The 22,734-nt window shown below is 46.8% G+C and overlaps 1 protein-coding gene across 1 annotated transcript in view; it reads right to left on the reverse strand.

Annotated features, from left to right (window-relative positions):
- Positions 1–288: 288 nt before the first annotated feature.
- Positions 289–22,734, reverse strand: part of LOC308611202 (uncharacterized protein) — a gene marked incomplete at its 5' end in the record, with an annotated part of 41,548 nt that continues 19,102 nt past the window's right edge. Inside the window, 4 exons of the mRNA XM_081260080.1 lie at positions 289–2,312; positions 3,207–3,292; positions 13,422–13,486; positions 14,513–14,917. Coding sequence (XP_081116206.1) covers positions 2,250–2,312; positions 3,207–3,292; positions 13,422–13,486; positions 14,513–14,917 — 619 coding nt within the window. The 3' untranslated portion in view covers positions 289–2,249. The remainder of the gene's footprint in view (positions 2,313–3,206; positions 3,293–13,421; positions 13,487–14,512; positions 14,918–22,734) is intronic.

Raw genomic sequence — 22,734 nt, forward strand, 5'->3', positions numbered from 1 at the left:
TTCGGCTCAGACAAATAAAATTCCCTTTCTACCCGTCTCCTACAACTTTCTATACTCATTCAGGTTGTGTCCTTCACTATCCTCTTTCTGGTGCTGGAACAATCAGTCATTTTACTTTAGGACCAAACTATTTTTGTTCCTGTTAATAAACAAAACTACATCGCATTATCTTGCATACAAAGTTGTACCTCTCGGTTGCTGGAACCAAGGAGGACCATGCAGGGCCCTTCCATGTCCCCTGCCTCTTGTTTGTAAAATAGCTGCAGTCTCCCAGGCTTCCCCTGAGTCACCAAAGAACAGGTTCAAGCAGTTACTGATTAGGACAACAGCAGTCACAGAATCTTTAGTTCCTCCCGAAGGACGTAAGTAACAGTGTCAGACACACACTCCTAACTTGTTTTGCAGATACTAAAACCACTACAAGAGGAGAAAGCTAACTGTATGATGACCAGACTGGAGCTATGACACAAGCTGCTCCATCTTGAGCAGACCTGAACCAATGGCTTACACAATTCCAGGAACTGGCCTCAAGGAAATGGGAACAAACCAACACTGGAATTGAAGATTAACTGTGCCTGAAACAATCAACATGACACTGACCACACCGCTGCATGACCAATTTCAAGAGGATGGTCAGAGCTGACTGTGCTACTCTGCATGGAGCCCCCACCGGCACAGCCCAGAGACTTCCCGTCTTTTCCCTATCAACCCCTTTTCCCTCTCATTGGCAACTGGGAGATGGTATTGGGGACACTAGCCCACCATCTTCCCAGGTTGCCAGCTTCCTGAATAAAGCATCTTTCTTCTTCCACCAACCCTTGTCTCTGGAACACTGACTTCTGAGCGATGAGCAGCTGAACCTGAGTTCTGTTCCAGCCGATAACATCACTATGGGTCAAGTCTCATTCATAGTATATTAATACTAACTTTGAACCAAAGTTACTTCCATTTCACAAAGAAAACTAGGAGTGAATGATTGACAACTGCCCATCACACATCAGCATTTCAGGCTAGCAGAGCTCATGAACACACATAACACAACTTTACACAGCCACAAACATCCCTTACACAACTTATTCAAGTGGCAGAGACAAACACATTCATTAACACACCCACAGACAGAGCCTCTAGGTAACAAGTAAACATATGCAGCAAGAGCATATAACTTGAGATTATGCTTAGTAATCAATGCCTCAGGTTTCTGTCTTGCTTACAAATGACCTCGGTATCCAATGATTATCCAGTAAGTAGCACAACTTAGTACCAGTTCAAGGGTTTACGTAAACTGAAGATCTGGGAATTTATCGACAAGCTAACACAGTAGAAAACATAGTTACTGTTGAAAGAAAGTTTGTCAGAATAAAAACTAAATGTGGTTAAACACAAACTTACATTTTTCATAACCTTAAACATTAAGTAGAAGTAATATGAGCTTAGTTGATGGGCACACCTATATAAATTTAGGAAGAACACACCCAAGTAGAATTGTTTTAAATGTATGCCTAATACTGATAAATAAGATACGAATAACTTTTTATTAAACCAAAAATATTAAACTAGCTTCATGTGTCAAAGATTTACCTAAATTATGTAAACTTGAAGTCTTTAAATTTCTGAGTTGATTTTTTTTTTTGGCTGCACCGAGGGGCTTGCTGGATCTTAGGTTCCTGACCAGGGACTGAACCTGGACCCTGGCAGTGAAAGCACCGAGTCCTAACCACTGGACCGCTGGGGAATTCCCTGACTTGATTTCAATAAGAATATTTTTCTAGCACATTTAAAGTATTAGAAGTTCTAATTCCTTTCTCTCTGAGAATTTTAGGGATATATAATTTTTATAAGCACATTTGTATCTTTGTAAGCCAATCAGGACAGAAACCCTTTAATTTAACAGACTCTACAATCTACTTTAATAGATCCAGAAGTAGGAAAACATTACATATTCGCACTGTCAGAGGTAAAGACCTTTTTGAATTATAGACACACAGACATACAGAGAAATGGAACTTTTACCTGCAGCTTTAAGTCTTAGACTTGGGTCAGGAATAAACACTCACCAGTCTAGATACTAAAGAGCCATTCTCATCCCATTGGGCAAGAGATTCTTAATTGATTTGAGCTTGTCAAAGTAGACAAATAGACAAACAGAAAAGACTAAGAAAAGACTAACAAACTAGATCCTCTGTTACCTCTCACCTAACTGAGATCAGTTCTGTAGAAACTTAATCCCTTTAGAGACCATCAAGTCTTCAAACGACAGAGCCAAACTCAGAACCACTGCTGCCACCAATGGGGAACCACTTAGCTGGAATCTGAGAACAAAGGAGAAACACAAAAGTAATAGAAGGGGAAACTAAAGAAACAGAAAGTGAGCCAAGTTCAAAGGCTGCTTGGGTTCACCCCTGGGAGAGGAGACAAGATGTACCTGGGCTTCACTGGCTCATGAAATACACCACTTGTTGCTGGGCTTTTACGGCTTTATTTACGTAGAACTGATATACAAAATCTAGCCCATGTTTAATGTATATAACTTGATGAGTTTGGACATATGCACACACCTGTGATACCATCACCACCATCACGATAATATACTCATCACTTCCAAAAGATTCCTTCTATCCCTCTGTGTGTGTGTATGTGTGTTAGAAAGACGTAACACAGCACCAGGTACATGAAAAGGTGCTCAACGTCACTAATCATCTGGGAAATGCAAATCAAAATCATCATGAGATACTACCTCACATCTCTTAGAATGCCTACAATTTTTTATTTTTTTTTAAAGATAAGAGTTGTCAAGGTGGTAGAGAAATCGTAACCCTTGCATATTGTACGCAGGAATGTAACATTGTGCAGGCACTGTGGAAAACAGTATGTAGTTTTCTCAAAATCTTTTAAATAAAATTTCCATATGATCCAGCAATCCCACTTCTGGGTGTACAGGCCCAGCTCAGAGACACTGCAGCTTCAGTTCCAGAACACTGCAATGAAGCCAATACCGCCATAAAGCGAGTCACATGAAATTTCTGGTGTACCCGTGCATGAAAAGCTTCTGTTTACACTATACTGTAGTCTGTTAAGTGTGTGACAGCCTTGTGTCTAAACAAACAATGTACATACCTTTATTGAAATATACTTTGGGGAAGAGAAATATAGATCAATGGAACAGGATAGAAAGCCCAGAGATAAGCCCACGCACATATGGTCACCTTAGCTTTGATGAAGGAGGCAAGAATATACAATGGAGAAAAGACAGCCTCTTCAATAAGTGGCGCTGGGAAAACTGGACAGCTACCTGTAAAAGAATGAAATGAGAACACTACTAACACCATAACACAAAAATAAACTCAAAATGGATTGAAGACCTAAAGGTAAGGCCAGACACTGTCTAACTCATAGAGGAAAACACAGGCAGAACACTCTATGACATAAATCACAGCAAGATCCTTTTTGACCCACCTCCTAGAGAAATGGAAATAAAAACAAAAATAAACAAATGGGACCTATTCAAACTTAAAAGCTTTTCCACAGGAAAGGAAACCATAAATAAGACAAAAAAACAACTCTCAGAGTGGGAGAAAATAGTTGTAAATGAAGCAACTGACAAAGGATTAATCTCCAAAATATACAAGCGGCTCACGCAGCTCAATATCAAAAAAACAAACAACTCAATCCAAAAGTGGACACAAGACCTAAATGGACATTTCTCCAAAGAAGATATAAGATTGCCAACAAACACATGAAAGGATGCTCAATGACACTAACCATTAGAGAAAGGCAAATCACAACTACGGTGAGGTATCAGCTCACACCACTCAGCATGGCCATCACCAAAAAATCTACAAACAATAAATGTTGGAGAGGGTGTGGAGAAAAGGGAACCCTCCCCCTGCACTGTTGGTGGGAATGTACATTGATACAGCCACTACGGAGAACAGTATGGAGGTTCCTTAAAAAACTGAAAATAGGGCTTCCCTGGTGGTGCAGTGTTTAACAATCCTCCTCCCAATGCATGGGACATGGGTTCGAGCCCTGGTCCGGGAAGATCCCACATGCCGCAGGGCAACTAAGCCCGTGTGCCACAACTACTGAGTCTGCACTCTAGAGCCCGCGAGACACACCCACTGAGCCCGCATGCCACAACTACTGAAGCCCGCATGCCTAGAGCCCGCGCTCCACAACAAGAGAAGCCACCGCAATGAGAAGCCCGCGCACCACAACACTGAAGCACCTGCTCGCTGCAATTAGAGAAAGCCCGCGTACAGCAACAAAGACCCAACACAGCCAAAAATAATGAATAGATAAAAATACATAAATTTATACAAAAAAAACCCAACTAACAATAGAACTACCATATGATCCAGCAATGCCACTCCTGGGCATATACGCTGAGAAGTCCATAATTCAAAAAGAGACACGTACCACAATGTTCACTGCAGCACTATTTACAATAGCCAGGACATGGAAGCAACTTAAGCGTCCACTGACAGATGAATGGATAAGGAAGATGGGGCACATATATACCATGGAATTTGACTGAGCCATAAAAACAAACGAAATTGAACTATTTGTAGTGAGGTGGATGGACCTAGAGTCTGTGAAACAGAGTGAAGTAACTCAGAAAGAGATAAACAAATACCGTATGCTAACACATATTTATGGAATCCAAAGGAAAAAAAGTGGTTCTGATGAACCTAGTGGCAGGACAGGAATAAAGATGCAGACGTAGAGAATGCACTTGAGGACACAGGGAGGGGGAAGGGTAAGCTGGGACGAAGCGAGATGGAAACCAAAGGAAAAAAAAAGTGGTTCTGATGAACCTAGTGGCAGGACAGGAATAAAGACGCAGACATAGAGAATTCACTTGAGGACACGGGGAGGGGGAAGGGTAAGCTGGGACGAAGCGAGACAGTGGCATGGACACGTGTACACTACCAAATGTAAAACCGATAGCTAGTGGGAAGCAGCCGCATAGCACAGGGAGATCAGCTCAGTGCTTTGTGTCCACCTAGAGGGGTGGGAAAGGGAGGGTGGGAGGGAGACGCAAGATGGAGGGGATATGGGGATACAGGTATACATACAACTGATTCACTTTGTTATACAGCAGAAAGTAACACAACGCTGTAAAGCAATTATACTCCAATAAAGATGTTAAAAAAATACTTTAGGGACTTCCCTGGTGGTCCAGTGGTTAAGAATCCGCCTTCCTACAGGGGGCGCAGGTTTGATCCCTGGTCGGGGAACTGAGATCCCACGTGATGTGGTGTGCAGCACAGCCGAAACAAAAAGAAAATTAAAAATACTTTACTGCTAAAAAATGCTAACCGGGCTTCCCTGGTGGCGCAGTGGTTGGGAGTCCGCCTGCCGATGCAGGGGACACGGGTTCGTGCCCCTATCCCGGAAGATCCCACATGCCGTGGAGCGGCTGGGCCCGCGAGCCATGGCCGCGGGGCCTGTGTGTCCGGAGCCTGTGCTCTGCAACGGGAGAGGCCACGGCAGTGAGAGGCCCGCGTACAGCAAAAAAAAAAAAAAAAAAAAAAAAAAAATGCTAACCATCATCTGAGCCTTCGGCGAGCAGTAACCTTTTTGCTGATGGAGGGTTTGAAATAGTGTGAGAATTACTAAAATATGACCCAAAGACAAGAAGTGAGCAACTACTGTTGGAAATACAGTGCCAACAGACTTGCTCAACAAAGAGTTGCCGCAAACCTTCAATTTGTGAAAAACACAAGATCCGGGAAGCACAATAACTGTAATAGAATATAATGTAATACAATATAATACAATATAATATAGCCTGTATATTCAAAGAAAAGGAAATCAATATCTAGAAGAGATACATGCACCTCTATAGTCATTACAGCATTATTCACCAGAGCCAAGGTAGGAAAAAAATGCAAATTTTCATCCACAGAGAAATGGATAAAGAAAATGGGGTATATACATAGGATATTATTCAGACTTTCCTATTAGAAGGAAATCCTACCAGTTGTGACAACGGGGATATAAACAGAACACATTATGATAGGTGAAATAAGTCAGTCACAGAAGGACAAAAATGTGTGTTTCCACTTATATGAGGTGAGGTATCTAAAAGAGTCACCCATAAATTGTCAGGGGTGGGGGAGGAGAGAATGGGGAGTTGTTCAACGGGTATAAAGTTACAGTTACACAGGATGAATACGTTCTAGAGAACTGCTGTATGACTAAGCATCTCTAGTTAACGAGGCACACTATTGTTTTCGTTTGAATTAAAAAAGTTTAATTCAAGTGTAACTGACCTACTACACTATGTTAGTTCCAGGTGCATAATATCAATATTTCTGTACATTAGAAAATGATCACCAAGATTAACTCTAGTTATGGTCTAGTTACCATCCGTCACCGTACAAAGTTATAATGCTATTGACTGTATTGCCCATGCTGTATAGTTCATTCCCATGACTCATTTATTTTCTAACTGCTTATCTGTTCCTCTTAATCTCCCTCACCTATTTCACTCATCCACCTACCCTCTTCTGGCAACCACCTGTTTGTTCTCTGTATCTATGAGTCTGTTTCTGTTTAGTGACATTAGTTCATTTGTTTTGTTTTTTAGAGTACACATACAAATGAGATCATATGGTATTTGTCTTTCTCTGTCTGACATATTGCACTTAGCATAATACACTCTAGCTCCATCCACGTTGCCACAAAATGGCAAGATTTCATTTTTTTTAATTTTTAAAAATTTATTTATTTTACTTTTGGCTGCATTGGGTTTTTGTTGCTGAATGCAGCCTCTTTTCTAGTTACGGTGAGCAGGGATTTCTCTTCCTTGCGGTGCATGGGCTTCTAATTGCGGTGGCTTAGCTTGTTGCAGAGCATGGGCTCTAGGTGAGCGGGCTTCAGTAGCTGTGGTACGTGGGTTCAGTAGTTGTGGCTCACAGGCTCTAGAGCATGGCTCAATAGTTGTGGCACACGGGCTTAGCTGCTCCGTGGCATGTGGGATCTTCCCGGACCAGGGCTTGAACCCATTTCCCCTGCACTGGCAGGCGGATTCTTAACCACTGCATCCACAGGGAAGCCCCTCATTCTTCTTCTTCTTTTCTTTTTTTCTGGCTAATAGTCCATTATGTGTGTGTGTGTACAGTTATATATATATACATATACATATATATATGTGTATATATATATATATATGTAGACATATAAATATATATGTATATATGACACATCTTCTTTATCCATTCATCTATGGATAGACACTTAGGTTGCTGCTATACACTGGCTATTATAAATAATGCTCAATGAACATAGGGGTGCATGTGTCTTTTTGAACTAGCGTTTTTGTTTTCTTCCGAAAAAATACACAGAAGTGGAATTTCTGGATCTTATAATAGTTCTACTTTAAAAGTTTTGAGGAATGAGGTGCACTACTTTTGAAACGAAGTTTACCTGGTGATGTTAGGTGAATCCATCCAAGATCTCTGTGAAGACCTCCAAAACTGTTAAAACATAAGGGTAGGGACTTCCCTGGTGGTCCAGGGTTAAAGAATCTGCCTTACAATGCAGGGTACCTGGGTTCAATCCCTGGTCAGGACACTGAGACCCCACGTGCCACAGTGTAACTAAGGAATGGTGTGGAGGAGGTTAAGGAAAAGACCATGCCAAGCTCAGAGGCCGTTTCAGATGGCAACAAACTCCTGACATTGACTGCAAATCAAAGTTCTTCATGTGGAACAATCGAAGAGGCAGGATGGGTCCTGTTAGCAAGGTCCCCTGAGATGCCAGGTCACCTGACCCCCAGCTCCAGATGCAGAGATGTCTGGGACCCAGGCTTTGCTGGCCTGGTTAGGCTGAGGGTGCCCAGCTGCTGATAGGACACACGAGGTGGGGGGATGAGGGGGGCCGGGGGAAAGAGTTGGTTGCCGCCCAAGGCAGACAAGCGTCTGTGCAGAACTGCCTCGGCTCAGCCTCGAGAAGCCTGGCTCAGAAATCGACAGCAAGTCTTCCAGAAGCTCTGCGCATATTCCATTCAGGTGTCGCTGGTCACATCTGTGGCTGCCCAGATGAAGACTGGGGGCCCACTCGTTCACACACTGAAAGTTACTACCAAATGCAAGAGAGTGAGGGATCAGACCATGAACTACTCTAATTTTAATGCCTAAGTAGAATCACGCGCACCTTATTCTACTTTCCGGTTTTGCATTTGTAATTTCACAAATTGTGTGATTTGTGGGGCTTTTCTAATTGCTTGTCATTTTGCCTGATGCGAAAAAAACAGCACAATAAGAAAACATTATAGTTTTCACTGGTAATGGGCATAAAAATATACGCACTGTTCCTGCTTGAAAAGAGCATTAATGTGAACGTTCCAGATGATTTTCTATTTGGTGATGGGTTAAGCGGCTTGACCACATTCACTTTTATGTAAAGGGAAGATGAGAAAATTGCACTCTTCTCGCACTTTCAACTTTAAGAAAATGGATTTCGGGAAACCTGGATAACAAATTAAGAAAGCAATCAGAACTGCAAATATTTAGGGGTTTTAGGTTAGTTTCAAAACACAAGGGAACAACCCATGATGTATGTGTCTTAAAAGACCCCTTGGTACAGTAAGATTCCACAGACAGCCTTGTAATCACAGAACTCAGAACTGGTTACACATTTCCCACAAGCCACTTTCTCACTGTTAGGTTAACAGTGTCGGCTCACTCCCCTGCTTGGGGGCAGAGAGGACCGGTCTCCTTTCCTTTCTGAGATTCCTTTGTGGCTAGAAAGCTTAAGCACTGGAATTTCATTAAAGAAAAGGAGTATTCCTCAGAGGATTGTAAATGACACAACCCCAAGAGGACTTTAACAGCTGCGTCCCTGTGTCAGAGACCTCCCACGCATGGCTGGGGCCCAAATGACACAGAACAGTGGGGGCCCAAGGGCCGCAGTCCTAGGACGCCGCTCCCCAACCAAAAGAGTCCTCTTGCTCCTCAGGGAAAAACAAAGGTGTTCTCAGACATACACAACTTCTGGAGCCAGGAAGTGAGGACCCCACCTGCCTGGCCTATCCCAGGAGAGTGGCTGATGCAGTGCCCAGAACCAGAAAGGGGAACTGAGACCCAACAGAAAGGGAACCACGAGACCGATGCATTCCTCCCCCCGCAAAGAAGCTGCACCCCAGTACTGACCAAGGAGGGTGCTCTTCAACTAGGAATCTTATCCACACAAATGTGCTGATTTTGAGAAACTTTTGAAATGCATGGAATTCAACCTCTCAAAGTAAAAAAAAGTAATGAATTATATAGCAATGCAGGAAAATACAGGAAAATGACAATAAACCTTGGAAAACAATGTTTACTAACAGGACCCCAACTGGAAAAAATTAGAAACATTTAAGATGACTCTGAAAGCCAATAAGACAAGGAAAACAAAACAGAACAAAACAAAACAAAACAAGACAGTATTGGGGCAGGAAGACGGGCAGTGGACATGAACAGGCCCTTCATTTAAAAACAGAAAGACACCAGTCTGAAAAGACCACAGAATGAAGGACTCCAACTACGTGACATTCTCGAAAGGGCAAAAAAACACAGAGAGTAACAAGACCAGCAGCTGTCAGGGGCTTGAGGGCACTGGTAGGGAAGGTGGCCCCCAGGGATGTTTCGGGCAGTGAAATGGTTCTGGGTGGCACTGCAGTGGTGGCTGCAGGTCATCACACCTGTCCAAACCTGAACAGTAGGACACAGAGAGTGAGCCTTGATATAAACTACAGACTCCAGGGGAGAATTAGGTGTCAATGCCGATTCATCACTGAGATGACGCGCCACACAGGCCAGAGACGTTACCAAGGGAGGGAACCCAGAGGGACGGGTATAGGAAAGCGCTGTCTGCTCGATTCTGATTCTCCTATAACCCTAAAGCTGCTCTAGAGACTGTCCACCAATTAAAAAGAAGTAACGGCTTCTAAGCACGTGACAATACTCTCAACCTCATTCACGATTCAGAAAAACCCCAAGGGCCTCCCTGGTGGCGCAGTGGTTGAGAGTCCGCCTGCTGATGCGGGGGACGGGGGTTCGTGCCCCGGCCCGGGAGGATCCCACGTGCCGCGGAGCGGCTGGGTCTGTGAGCCATGGACGCTGGGCCTGCGCGTCCGGAGCCTGTGCTCCGCAATGGGAGAGGCCACAACAGTGAGAGGCCCACATACAGAAAAAAAAAAAAAAAAAAAAACAAAAGAAAAACCCCAAGGGAACGTCCATACTGCTTACCGGGGCCTAGGATGAGCGGGAACACGCCGCGGCCTCGCCCCTTCCTGTCGGGCATCGCGCTGGAGCCCAGAGTCCCCCTGACTTGACCCGCCGCACCCCACCCCGCGTTTCACGCCGTCCACAGTCTCTACACATGACATCTTTTGATCAGATGACTCACCGTCCCAATTACAAGGTTTCAGTTTCTGCACAGGAAGAAACCAAAACCAGCACAGAGGGGAGGCTCTTCAGTCAAACTCAGGGTCTGCCTGCCTTCACGTCCCACTCTTCCTGACGGGAGGCCCACATCCTAAGGAAGGAGGTCCTTACCAGCACCTCAGGAGCCTCATCCAGTCCACCTCACGCTGCTCTGAGAGCCTCGCCAACCTCTGCAGCTACCCAAGTCCTGGGCACTTGAGGGCCGTCCCCCTTCCCCGAGTCACTGAGCCACGTGCTCTGACAATGCATTTAAAACCAGGCTCTCGGACTTCCCTGGTGGCACACTGGTTGAGAATCCGCCTGCCAATGGTGGGCACACGGGTTGGAACCCTGGTCCGGGAAGATCCCACGTGCTGCGGAGCAACTAAGCTCGTGCACCACAACTACTGAGCCTGCACTCTAGAGCCTGCGCACCACAACTACTGAGCCCGGGACCCGCAACTACTGAAGCCCGCATGCCTAGAAGCCATGCTCCGCAATAAGAGAAGCCACCGCAATGAGAAGCCCACGCACCGCCATGAAGAGTAGCGCCCACTCGCCACAACTAGAGAACAAAGCCCGCGCGCAGCAACAGAGACCCAACGCAGCCAAAACTGAATAAGTTAAATAGTAAACAAATAAAAAATTTAAATGAATAAAATAAATAAATAAAATAAATAAATAAAAGCAGGCTCTGCTTTGTCAGCACTCTGGAGTTCCCTACGTATCGACGGGCAGGATTCCCGTCCTCTCCTGTAATTACGTCTGTGAAGTGCCTTTCCCGAGGAGAACAGAAGCTCCTGGAAGCAGGGAATTGCTTCTTAAGATCACATGCACAACCTGAAGAGATTTGATATTTATGTCAAAGATAAAAGACACAACACTAGATGGTGTGAAGGGTCCTCGAGGCCAAGAGCCAGGCAAGCAGGACACTTCCTCTGGGGACCCTTCCAACAGCAGAGCAGAAAATGTCCGTGGCCAGAACTGGCACTCAATTCGCTTTGAGCTGAGAAGCACCCATGTAATTACATAGGCTCCCCAAAGAGTAATTACTCCCACATTTAAGAAAGGAGATGGCTTTTCAGGCAGGGAAGGCAAGTACAGTCTTCCCAGCTGGCTGGACTGTGTGTGCTGATGCTCACGATGGAGCTGGGCCCCAGAGCTCTGCTCTCCCCTCAAAGAGAAGGCCCCTGCAAGCCTTCTGTTTCAGCTGCTTCCCTGAGAACAGAGAAGCCATCGGAGGGCTTCCCCAACTGCAACCCTGCTCAGCCATCCCCTCCCCACTCCAGGACCACGGGCAGCAGCTCTCCCCTCCCCCACACGCATCTACTGGATCATTCCCACTGTTATTTCTCCCATCACAACACAACACAACACAACACAACATCCTCCCCGGACCTCAGCTCCTACCCCAGCTACTGTCCAGTTTCTATTTTCCCTGTCACAGCAAAATGTCTTGAAAAAGTTGGGACCAGAACAAACCCAGTTCTTCCACTCCTCTCTCCTAAGCCTCTCCGATCAGGATTTTACCCCACAGATCCATCCAAACGCATCATCAGCGAGGTACGACCTCCGCCCAGTACTGGGCTCGATGGTTATTGGCTCCGCGGAACGGCAACCTCGTTTGTCCAGTCACCCAGGGAACCTCTAAAGTGCTTCCCACATGCAGACAAAACGCTGTGATTAATATTTTAGGAGAAATACTCAGCGTGGAGAATACACTTGAGCTGCTGGAGGAAAGAGGTAGCGGCACAGAAAAGAAGTTTCTGTAACTACAGAAATGAACAGATAAGCTGTTTTTAAACCATCCAGAAGACGACATTAACAAGCCTCACACCACAACGTGGTAACAGAGGATGGAGAAGGACTTTAGAATGAACTCATTTTTCTGGGCAGGCGACAGGCTGGATGATGCAACGATGAGCCGCCAGAGACAACAGGACAAGGCAAGGGGCAGGGGAGCTGTAAATAATCATTTCTGGATCTACTGGATCTAGTCATCCGAGGTGCCCTTTGGACAAACTCCATAGAGATGCTGGCAAGTGGCTGGACAGAGGCATCTGTCTGGTCCAGGTGGGAGAACTGACAGAGCTGGAGGTGAAAAGCACCAGAGGGTGAGATCAGACGGGGTGGAGAGTCATGGACCAAGGGTGAAACGACAACACACACAGAGGGCGGAAGACAGAGTCAGTCAGGAAGACAGCAAGGAGAGATCTGTCACAGAAACCCACAGAGCAGACTCTGCGGATGGCAAGGCGACAGTGGTCTGAGGTGACGACTGGCAAATCTCCACTGCTTTGTATGCTGGATGCCAGGTCACCTCAACCGGATCAGGTTCCGTGGAGGGGCAGAACCAAGACCGCAGGCTGCACGATACAATTCAGCTGGGAAACAAGAATCTTTGCCAGAGACCTCACTGCATGGTGTGTAGCGCGACCCTCTGAGATTGTAAGAGACAAAGAGCGCAATTTACTGGAAGGGTGACAAGGCTGTTCTTCCAGATGATCCTCATTGCATCCCTCGACTGAGCACTGAAAACAATGTACCTATGTGACAACGGTGTTCTACTGAACAGACAACTTATATGCACTGAGTGCTCCCTGGACAGCACGCTCTCGGCTTACAGGAAGCACGAGGAAGGCACCAACGTCAACACGTTAGGGGCTGTCTCTCAGGAAGGCTCGCGGCCTACAGCGGGATCCTCAGGGAAACCTTTTAACGCTCGAGAACAAAAGTGATTTGGCAGGACCATATAAGTCAAGCAAGGGATGGTGTTTTGCCACAAATGTCAAGAACACGAGCCTTGTACTGTGGCTCTAAGAGGATCCTGGGATCTACACGTAGAACTTGCCAGAAACACTTGGTGCTGACCTGCTCCTCTACACTTTGTCTAACCACATCTTTTACCGACTCCTACTTTCCCATTTTAACTTTTGAACTATTCGCCTCCCAAGGTGTTATCACAAAAGAACAGCAGCAGGTAAATACGTAAACAGCAAAACTCACCAGAGGCTGACTCATTTTCCGCTGCTCTTGGAACAACGTGCAGGACTGTGACAGTGGAGGCGGACCTGGAGAAGGAAAACGCAGGCAGTGAAGCTACGACTGAAGCGGCTCGGGGTGCACGAGCACCCGCCCCGCGCTCCACAAGAGACACCTGTGGGAGACCCGTCCTTTCACCTTCAGAAGGGCCTGTGAGAATAAGGAGGGAGCAACCACCCTCAGGTCTGTAACTCCCACGTGACTCTGGTACCTGAGGGGATACTTTATTTTTCCGTAGCGAGTGTACATTGAATCCTATTAAAATAAACCTCCGTCATTAAATATGAAATTAAAAAACGCTTATAGTTTATCTCTTCTCAGTCTGTTAACAACTTAGATCACAACATCCACAGGATACCCAGAATAAAGGGACACACTCAGGTGCGTTTCAGTCTTGCAATGATTTCTACAAACTTTACAAACTTAAGTGCGACGCTCGAAAACATCTTTTATTAAAGCTGACTTTAAGTGGACAGAACACCTGCCCTGGGAGTTTGGAGTCCTGTGAGCGACCCCACGTGCACACCCGGTGAGGGTCTAGGACAAGTCATCTCCCTTCTCAGGCCCCATCGCTTCCTTCCTCACCCGAGGCAGCAGGACAAAAGCCCTGCAGACTCATCCTGCACCGATTACACTGGGCGACTCCACAGGGCACAACCCAGGGGGGCGGCGGACGCTTACATTACACAACCAAGGTGCTGACGCGCCTTGAGACCCACGTGCGAGATGCCGAGACGGCGACAGGAGGGGGAGGACGAGGAGGGGGAGGACGAGGAGGAGGTGGGGGATCGGGGTTGGACGGAGGGGAAGACGCGGCACGTCCCGGCCGAGCCTGTGGACCCTGCTCCCCCAGGACACCCGGAGCTCACAAGTCCCAGGGGAGCCCCATCCGGAGCAGCCAGCCCTGTCCTCCAGCCCGGCCCCTCCACCTCCGGGAAGCGGTCAAACCCTCCAGGTGGCTCTACCGCGGGGCCCGGCGCGGGCTACCCCAAGCCCTGCTCTTCAAGGGCCGCAGGCTCCACAACCAACTACAGGCCTGCAGACGCAACACCTACCCCGTCGGGACTCGCTCACCGGCCCCGGGCTCCCGAGGCTCCGGTCCGGGGGCTGCTCCTCGGGCGCGCTCCTCTCTCGGGGTCCCTCCGCTCCGCCTCCCGAGACCACTGGGCCAGAGGAGCCGGCTCTGGGCCCACGTCCCTCCCGGGACCTCGCTTGGCCCCGCGCTGCACATGGTCGGGCACTGCACCGCTGCCGGCCGCCCGGCCACTCCGGCCCAAACGCGGGCTCCGCGGTCGAGCTCGGAGGTCACAGTTCCAGCCTCCGCCCGGCCCACGCGAACCCTCGCCCGCACAGCCCGCTCCCGCGGGCTGCCGGCCGGCCCGGACAGCGTACCGCCCCGCAGGCCCCCGAAATGCTCGCCCGCAAGAGGCCAAGACGGGGGAACGACGGCCAGCGACGACCTGGGCCCGCACAGGAAGCGAGGGCGGGGCGGCGACGGTGCGCGTGCGCCAACACGCACAAATCATGAGGCGCACCTGCGCAGGCGGACGCCCGAAGTCCGCCTGCCAAAGCCCGCCAGGAGCACGGGACAAGTACCCGGACTCCAGAAGCCTCCCAGAAGTCTCCGTGCCGTCAAGACAGTGAACGTATGAAATGTCTCCTTCTCATCTGGCGCTCAAGTGCTGCTGTGCTGCGAGGGTGTGCCGCCTGGACCAGGGACTCCATTGCCCATTTGTCTTCACTCCTGTTAGGGATCAAGGAAAGGTGTGGCCTCAAGTGGGGGCTGTGTGATGGTCTCCAGGCTCCCTGGTCCTTTCCCGGCCCTGGGACATTTCGGGTTACATCTGAGATTCCCCCACCACCAGGAGAGGGGAAGGAGGGTATCATGTTCGCTTAACTGAAACGCTACAACTTTCATTCAAATCCTAGAATACAATAAATGCCCAGCCATGACACAAACTAATATTGCCCACGGAAGGAAAAGAAAATAGAAACTGTAGCTGTTTAGATTACACAACCAACGCATTAAAAACTGTACGAAAATCAGAACGTACACACAAACCGAAAACAGAAAACAGATACCTGGGATCTTACCTCTTATACAGGATACTGTTTATGTTAGGTAAAAATATCATTTTTCAAAAATGGAATCAGAAGGGTAATGATTTATCACTATTTATCACTAGGGGTGAAATAATATAACTGTGTTCTTGGCCAACTGTTCCTTAAAAGCTGCTAGGGGAAAAGGTAAAAATAAAATCTCCAGGGACTTCCCTGGTGGTCCAGTGGTGAAGACTCCTAGTTTCCACTGCAGGGGGCACGTGTTTGACTCCTGGTTGGGGAAGTAAGATCCCGCATGCTGTGCAGCACAGTCTCATTAATTAATTAATTAACGAACACACAAAATAAAAATAAAAAATCTCTCGCCAACCGAGAAAATCCTCTCCACAAATGTAGAGAGAAAGAAAACGGTTTTACTGTTGAATAACCATTAAACCAGACTGTGCTGTGCACCCACAGGTGAACCACTAATGTTTGTGCAAATGAAATCAACCTCACCTTTTTTTTTATAGCTCAGCAGATAAAATCTGTTGCATACAGGTTCTCAAGATAAACGGGAACTTGCCTCATGGGAATAGACTTGACACCACCATAAAAATGGCATACATTCTTTCAGAGTACATCCTAAATTCACCTGGTCATCTCGGTGGCTGTCCATGCTAGTTAATACCCTTTATCCAAAGGAGAAAGACAACTTCTCCTATCTCTAGGACAAGCACGTACTTATAGCTCAGAGGAAAGTGCCTAACACCTAGCCTAAACTCCCCTGGTGACAGAGAGATAAAGAAGATAGCTCTCAGGTCCTTAACATAAACATTCCTGGGTTGTAATGCTGGCAAGAGACTGATTTCGCTTTTAAAAAGATTTAGATACTTACGAAAGGGACAGAGGAAGTATTTCTATTACAAGCGTCTTGAGGAAATCCTCTAAAAACGGAAATAAGAAGTGATGATTCATGCAAATGAATAAGCACCTAACCCATTCCTGATTTCCCCAGCTGAACTGCCACATTAAATGAATCCTGCACAAAATGTGTGCTTCTCCAAAACTGCTCTTGGAAGTGGCTGCTTAGAGCCACGAATGGTCTTTTCCAGTTCTTGCTGCTGCTGACTGTGGCCTCTGCCTGAATTCTCACCGATGAAATGCTGCTTGTGTGGGAATGACAGCGACCACACCTCCTCTGAGCCTGAGCCTGGCAAACCTCCAGGGCGCATTTCTCGCATTTTCCAAGTTCACCACGTAAGGACATCAGCTACACAGAGTACCTTGCTGGGAAGCGCCTTGGAAGGGCAGTGCGCCCATGAGCACGCCACCAGGCCTCCAGTTCTCACCTCACCCACGTGCACTGACCGTGTCTCAGCAGAAGACTGGGGTGGCCTGTGAACCCCAGCTGCTGTGCCCACCTCCACACCTCACTCTATCCCTTCAGCCCAGAGACATGCTGGGCTCCCCAGCCCCCTGCCCTGGACACTCTCTGGAAGTCTTTCTATTACAAGTTGTCATGAGAAAATGCTCTAAAAAAGGGAATAAGAAGTACGGAGTCATCCCAATGAACAGGATGTCCAGCAGTGAGCTGATGTCTCTCACGACTCACCCCTCTCTCCAAAAGGCGAAAAACTGTCATTTCATACATTTCCCCCTTTTTAAAGTTGTTGAAGCTAGGAGGGTAAACCTGGACCCTGCGATTTCACCTTGACCAGAAGCAGCAATGGCCACCTTTTAGTTTGCTTTCATTAAGATCTCTTCATATATATGGAGATTTACAATATAAAGCTTTCTCTTTTTGTATCTGCATTTCTATTAAATACAGATATTTTCCCTACTTTGTCACTTATCTATTTTTATTGAAGTATACTTCGTTTGCAATATTTCAGGTGTACAGCAAAGTGACTCAGTTACATGTATTTATGTAAGAATATATGTATTCTTTTTCAGGTTCTTTTTTCCATTATGGGTTATTACAAGATATTGAACATAGTTCCCTGGGCTATACAGTAGGTCCTTACTGTTTATCTATTTTACATATAAAAGTGTGTATCTGTCAATCCCTGTTCTTTATCTTTTTAACTTAATTTTTTACTCTCACATTCTGTTATACAGACACTTAAAAAGATATTTTGTGTTCAAATCTTTCACTTTCACTTCATACTTTTCATCAGCTTGGACACTGTACTTGAAGAAGCCTTTCCCATCCTGCATTTCCTAAGTAGTTGCCTGTGTTTTCTCCTGTTTATTTTGGGTCTCTTAACATACCAATTTTATCAAGATAACTGGCACCCATCCTCAGGATTTGTAAAATCATTTTCCTCTTAAAGTCTCTCAACCATTTTTTTCAACACTAACACATCTACCACAACCAGGAAACGCACTGTTTAAGAAGAAAACTCAAGTTTGTAATCTAACAGAAAAGGACAGGCTCTTCTTTGAAGCTCAGCGACACGTCTTAATTTAAAGGCAGGGGAGGGACTTCCCTGGTGTTCCAGTGGTAAAGAATCCGCCTTCTAATACAGGGTACGTGGGTTCAAAGCCTGGGAACGCTGGTCCGGGAGCTAAGATCCCACACGCCACGGGGCAATTAAGCCCGCGTGCTGCAATTAGACACGATGCAGCCTAAGAGAGATAAATAATTTTTTACAAATAAAAATAAAAAAATAAAGGCAGGGGAAGCAGGAAAGTGACCGTCTCATGTGAATTCCTTCTTATTCAAAATACAGGTCGTAGCAGTTTACTTGGGCTGCGTCACAAAATACGACACACTGGCGGGCTTAAGCAACACAAATGCACTGTCCGACATTTACGCAGGCTGCAAGTCTGAGATCAAGGTGTCAGCAGGGTTGGTCCCCTCTGAGGGCTGTACGGGAGGATGTGCTCCAGGCTTCCTGGTGGAGAGGGCGGTTTCCTCACAAGCACATGCACTATGTATGTAGCAGGTAGGTGCCTGGGCTGAACTCCGATCCCAGGGCTGCTCATCCGCAGCAGCACCAGGCCGCTGGAGGGCTTGTCACGGACCCGTTGGCAGGAGGACTGCAGGCTGACACAGACGTCTGCTCAGCTGTGGACCCATGGCCCGGCCACAGCCCTGCCAGAGGCTGCCTGGTTGAAATCCAGGTCACGGTTCACCTCCCTCCTGCTTATTGCATTCAACGATGCCTTGAAGACCCCCTACTGCACCAGCCTGGTTGGCACATCCCACCCAGTCATTTCCACATCAGAAGCATGTCCATTGAGAAGGTTAAAATTAGGCCCTGGCTCAGTGCTGTGGAATTAGAATCTGTGAGGCTGGGTCCAGGCATCTGTGTTGGAATATTTTCTCCACGGGACTCTCATGCCCAAAGGACTGTATTGACAAAGCACTTCTGCTTCACCCCACTGATATTTCTGCACTAGAGCTACAGCCGTTGTTATATTAAACTGCATCCGCAGGAGGAAGAGAGAGGAGGAGAGGTGACAGTTCTGCTGATCTCCAAACACGCTGTTACGGAACCACACTTGGGTCCACTCGCCCGCACGCACTAAAGCCCGTCTACGGACACGGGTCACGGTGAAGGAAAGTGCCGCGTTTATGGCGGGGCAACAAGCAAGGGGTCCAGGTATCTAGGGCTCAAAAGGCCCCCACTCCCCCGTGGCTTTCAGGGAAAGGTGTTGACAGATGGGGTGAGGCTGTTGGTGGGAATGTACACTGGTGCTGCCGCTATGCAGAACAGTGTGGAGGCTCCTCAAAACACTAAAGCTAGAGCTACCGTAGGACCCAGCAATCCCACTCCTGGGCATATACCCAGAGAAAACCATAATTCAAGAAGACACACGCACCCCAATATGTATAGCAGTACGATTTACAATAGCCAAGACATGGAAGCAACTTAAATGTCCATCGACAGAGGAATGGATAGGGAAGATGGGGTACATATGTGTGATGGAATACTACTCAGCCATAAAAAAGAATGAGATTATGCCATGTGCAGCAACATGGATGGACCTAGAGATTATCAGACTAAGTGAAGGACGTCAGACAAAGACAAATACCATATGCTACCACTCCTGTGTGGAATCTGAAACAGTGATACGAATGAACGTCTGAACAGAACGGAAACAGACTCACAGACATAGAAAAAATACTGATGTTTACCAAAGGGAAAAGGTGGGGGAGAGGGATAGATCAGGAGGTTGGGGCTAACATATGCACACAACTATATATAAAACAGGAAATCAACAAGGACCTCCTGTAGAGCACAGGGATCTCTACTCAATATTCTGTAGTAACCTAGGGAGTTCCCTGGTGGCCCAGAGGTTAGGATTCTGGTCTTTCACGGCCGTGGCCCGGGTTCAATCCCTAGTCAGGGAACTGAGATCCTACAAGCCACACAGCACCACAAAAAAAAAGCAAAATTCGGTAATAACCTAAATGGGAAAACAATCTGAAAAAGAATAGATATCTGTGTCCATATAACTGAATCACTTTGCTGTACACCGGAAACTAACACAACACTGTAAATCAACTATACTCCCAATATAAAATTTAAAAAATGTTTAAAGTGAATTACAAACGAGTGGGGTGAGGGAGAGGAGGTTGAGGGGTGTGTGGTCAGCTTGTGGACATTCTTCCGATTGGTTGGTGATGAGGTAATCTGAGGTCAACATCATCAACCGGCTGGTTCCAGCTGGTCTGGGGTCTACGTGCTTGTGGGCAGCATGCAGTTACCTTCCTCCCCCCTGCTGGGGGCTTCAGTCTCTGCAAAACAGCTCCAAGGACGTGGCTCAGAACAGTATCTACAGCCCTTGAGGAGGAACTAAAGGTCCTTGACTTTGTTTAATGGCTACACTAGTATTATTTGGTCTTTGGGGACTCTTGTCCTTTCTTTTGGCACTTTCTCCCTTCTCTGATTAAATTGTTTGTTTCCAACTCACGGAAGGTTAGGAGGCTAAAATTTTCTAAAGACAAGAAGCAGGCAGAAGACATGGGGAGAATCCATCCCAGGAAGGCCCCACAAGGTCCTGCTCACTTACAACATCACATTCAATCTGGGCTGCTTACGCCATTTTTGGACAACATACCAACACATCTTAAGATGGGTCCCACCCGACTGTTGCACATTTGGACAAGGTGCGGTGGGGTGGGATTATGCAAATCCAGATCTGAAGACTAGATAAAGCAATCAGGGTATTTCACAGTATACAAGAGAAATTTTCATGGGGACAGAATACCAACCTTCTAATATTTGAAAGCCTGTTAGCCAAGAGGGAGAGTGAACTTCTGTTTTGTTATACAAGGACCCAATCAGCTGTGATGGTTGAAAGCATGATGAACGCAAATCTGAATTCATTTGCCTCCTAACAATGCAACGTCTACAGCAGAGGGACACAGGTCCTCAGGCAGCAGTGCTTTTCCCAGCAGTGCAGACCCTGAGGAGAGCCAGGCTGTGGCAGCTCTGGAGGACCCCAGACACTCTTTGCACGGCCTCTGAGACCTAGAACATCTCAGAAAGTCCACGAGTGCAAACCAAAGAGACACTCAGTCCCTGCACCTTGGATGAACTGATTTGACTCTACGTATGCATTGCTTGGGCTAATTAGAAATATGGAAGTGATCAGAAGACAGAATAAACCTCTGGGCACATCCTGAACAACAGAGATACTTCTCATCAAAGTCCAAACAATAATTCAAAAGCAAGATTCAGAGCCAAACTGTGGAAACAAACCAAGTGTTCACTGACAGATGAATGGATCAAGAAAATGTAGTGTGTATATTCACACAACAGATATTATTCACCCACAAACAGGAAGGAAAGCTTCTAATTGATACAAAGACCATTTATGTATTTTTCAAAGATTGACATTTCTTTGTATGAACAGTGAAAATTTAACAATTCCACTTTTAAGAGGAAAGGTTAGTGTTTCTTTGTAGAAACAATTAAGTCTCAGCAGTAGAGGCATAAGCACACACGTGCACACAGAGTAAACAGAATAGCGCCCCGCTACCTCCCCGCAATCTGATCCCCCGATGAGCCCTGCTGATTCTCCCTCCAAATATAGAGAACCTGTTTACTTCTCTCCATCTTCTCAGACATCGTCTTCCTGGACTACCACGCCAAATTCCTAACCTTATCTGGGTCTCCCGACTTCCACTCTTACTGAATCCCCACCCCATCCATTTATGCAGCAGCCAAAATCAATTGTTCCTCTTTCAGTGCAAACTGGATCAGGACACCTCTCATTCACTGCTTTCCCACTGCACTTGGCAAACTTCTGAACTTCTTCAGACCCACGGTTTTATTTCCTTCTCACTCACTGTGTACTGTCCACACTGGCTTTGGGGTCTAGGAAGGAAATTTTGACACAGGCTACCACACAGATGACACGCGAAGACATTAAGCTAAGTGGATAAGTCAGATACAAATGGACAAATGTTACATGATTCCACTTCTGTGAGGTCCCCAGATGGGTCAAATTCATAGAGACAGAAAGTGGAGTGGTGGGTGTCAGGGGCTGGGAGGGGGGTGGGGAGTCAGTGTTTAATGGGGACAGAGTTTCACCTGGACAGGATGAAAACATTCTGGAGATGGATGGTCGGGATGGTTGCACAACGAGAATTCTTGTTTTCCTTCCTTAAGATTTTTGTTTTACTTATTTTCGGCTGCGTTGGGTCTTCGTTGCTGGGCGCAGGCTTTCTCTAGTCGCGGCGAGCGGGGGCTACTCTTCGGTGCAGTGTGCAGGCTTCTCATTGAGGTGGCTTCTCTTTGCGGCAGAGCATGGGCCCTAGGCGCGTGGGCTCAGTAGTTGTGGCTCATGGGCTGAGGAGTTATGGCTTGCAGGCTCAGTAGTTGTGGTGCACAGGCGTTAGGTGCTCCGTGGTATGTGGGATCTTCCCGGACCAGGGCTCGAACCTGTGTCCCCTGCATCGGCAGGCGGATTCTTGACCACTGTGCCACCAGGGAAACCCAAGAAAAAAAGCAAGACTCAGACCCCAAGGGGAGGAGTGGAAGTACGAGTTGGGAGGTTCAGAAGAAGCTTCCAGTGACACTGCACGACCCTGAGTTGGCTATTTTCTTCTCTGCATCTCGGCTACCATATACTTCCTACCCTCATAGAAAAATAACCTGTCTGGAATTGGAAATTTTTCCATTTAGTCTTTTTGTGCATGTGACATTTTTATTCAGAAAAATAATCTGTGTTGAACTGGAGTTTTTTCCATTTAGTATTTTGTACATGTGACATTTTT

Source organism: Mesoplodon bidens, assembly GCF_964165515.1.
Source record: "Mesoplodon bidens genome assembly, contig: HAP1_SCAFFOLD_291, whole genome shotgun sequence".
Taxonomy (NCBI): domain Eukaryota; kingdom Metazoa; phylum Chordata; class Mammalia; order Artiodactyla; family Ziphiidae; genus Mesoplodon; species Mesoplodon bidens.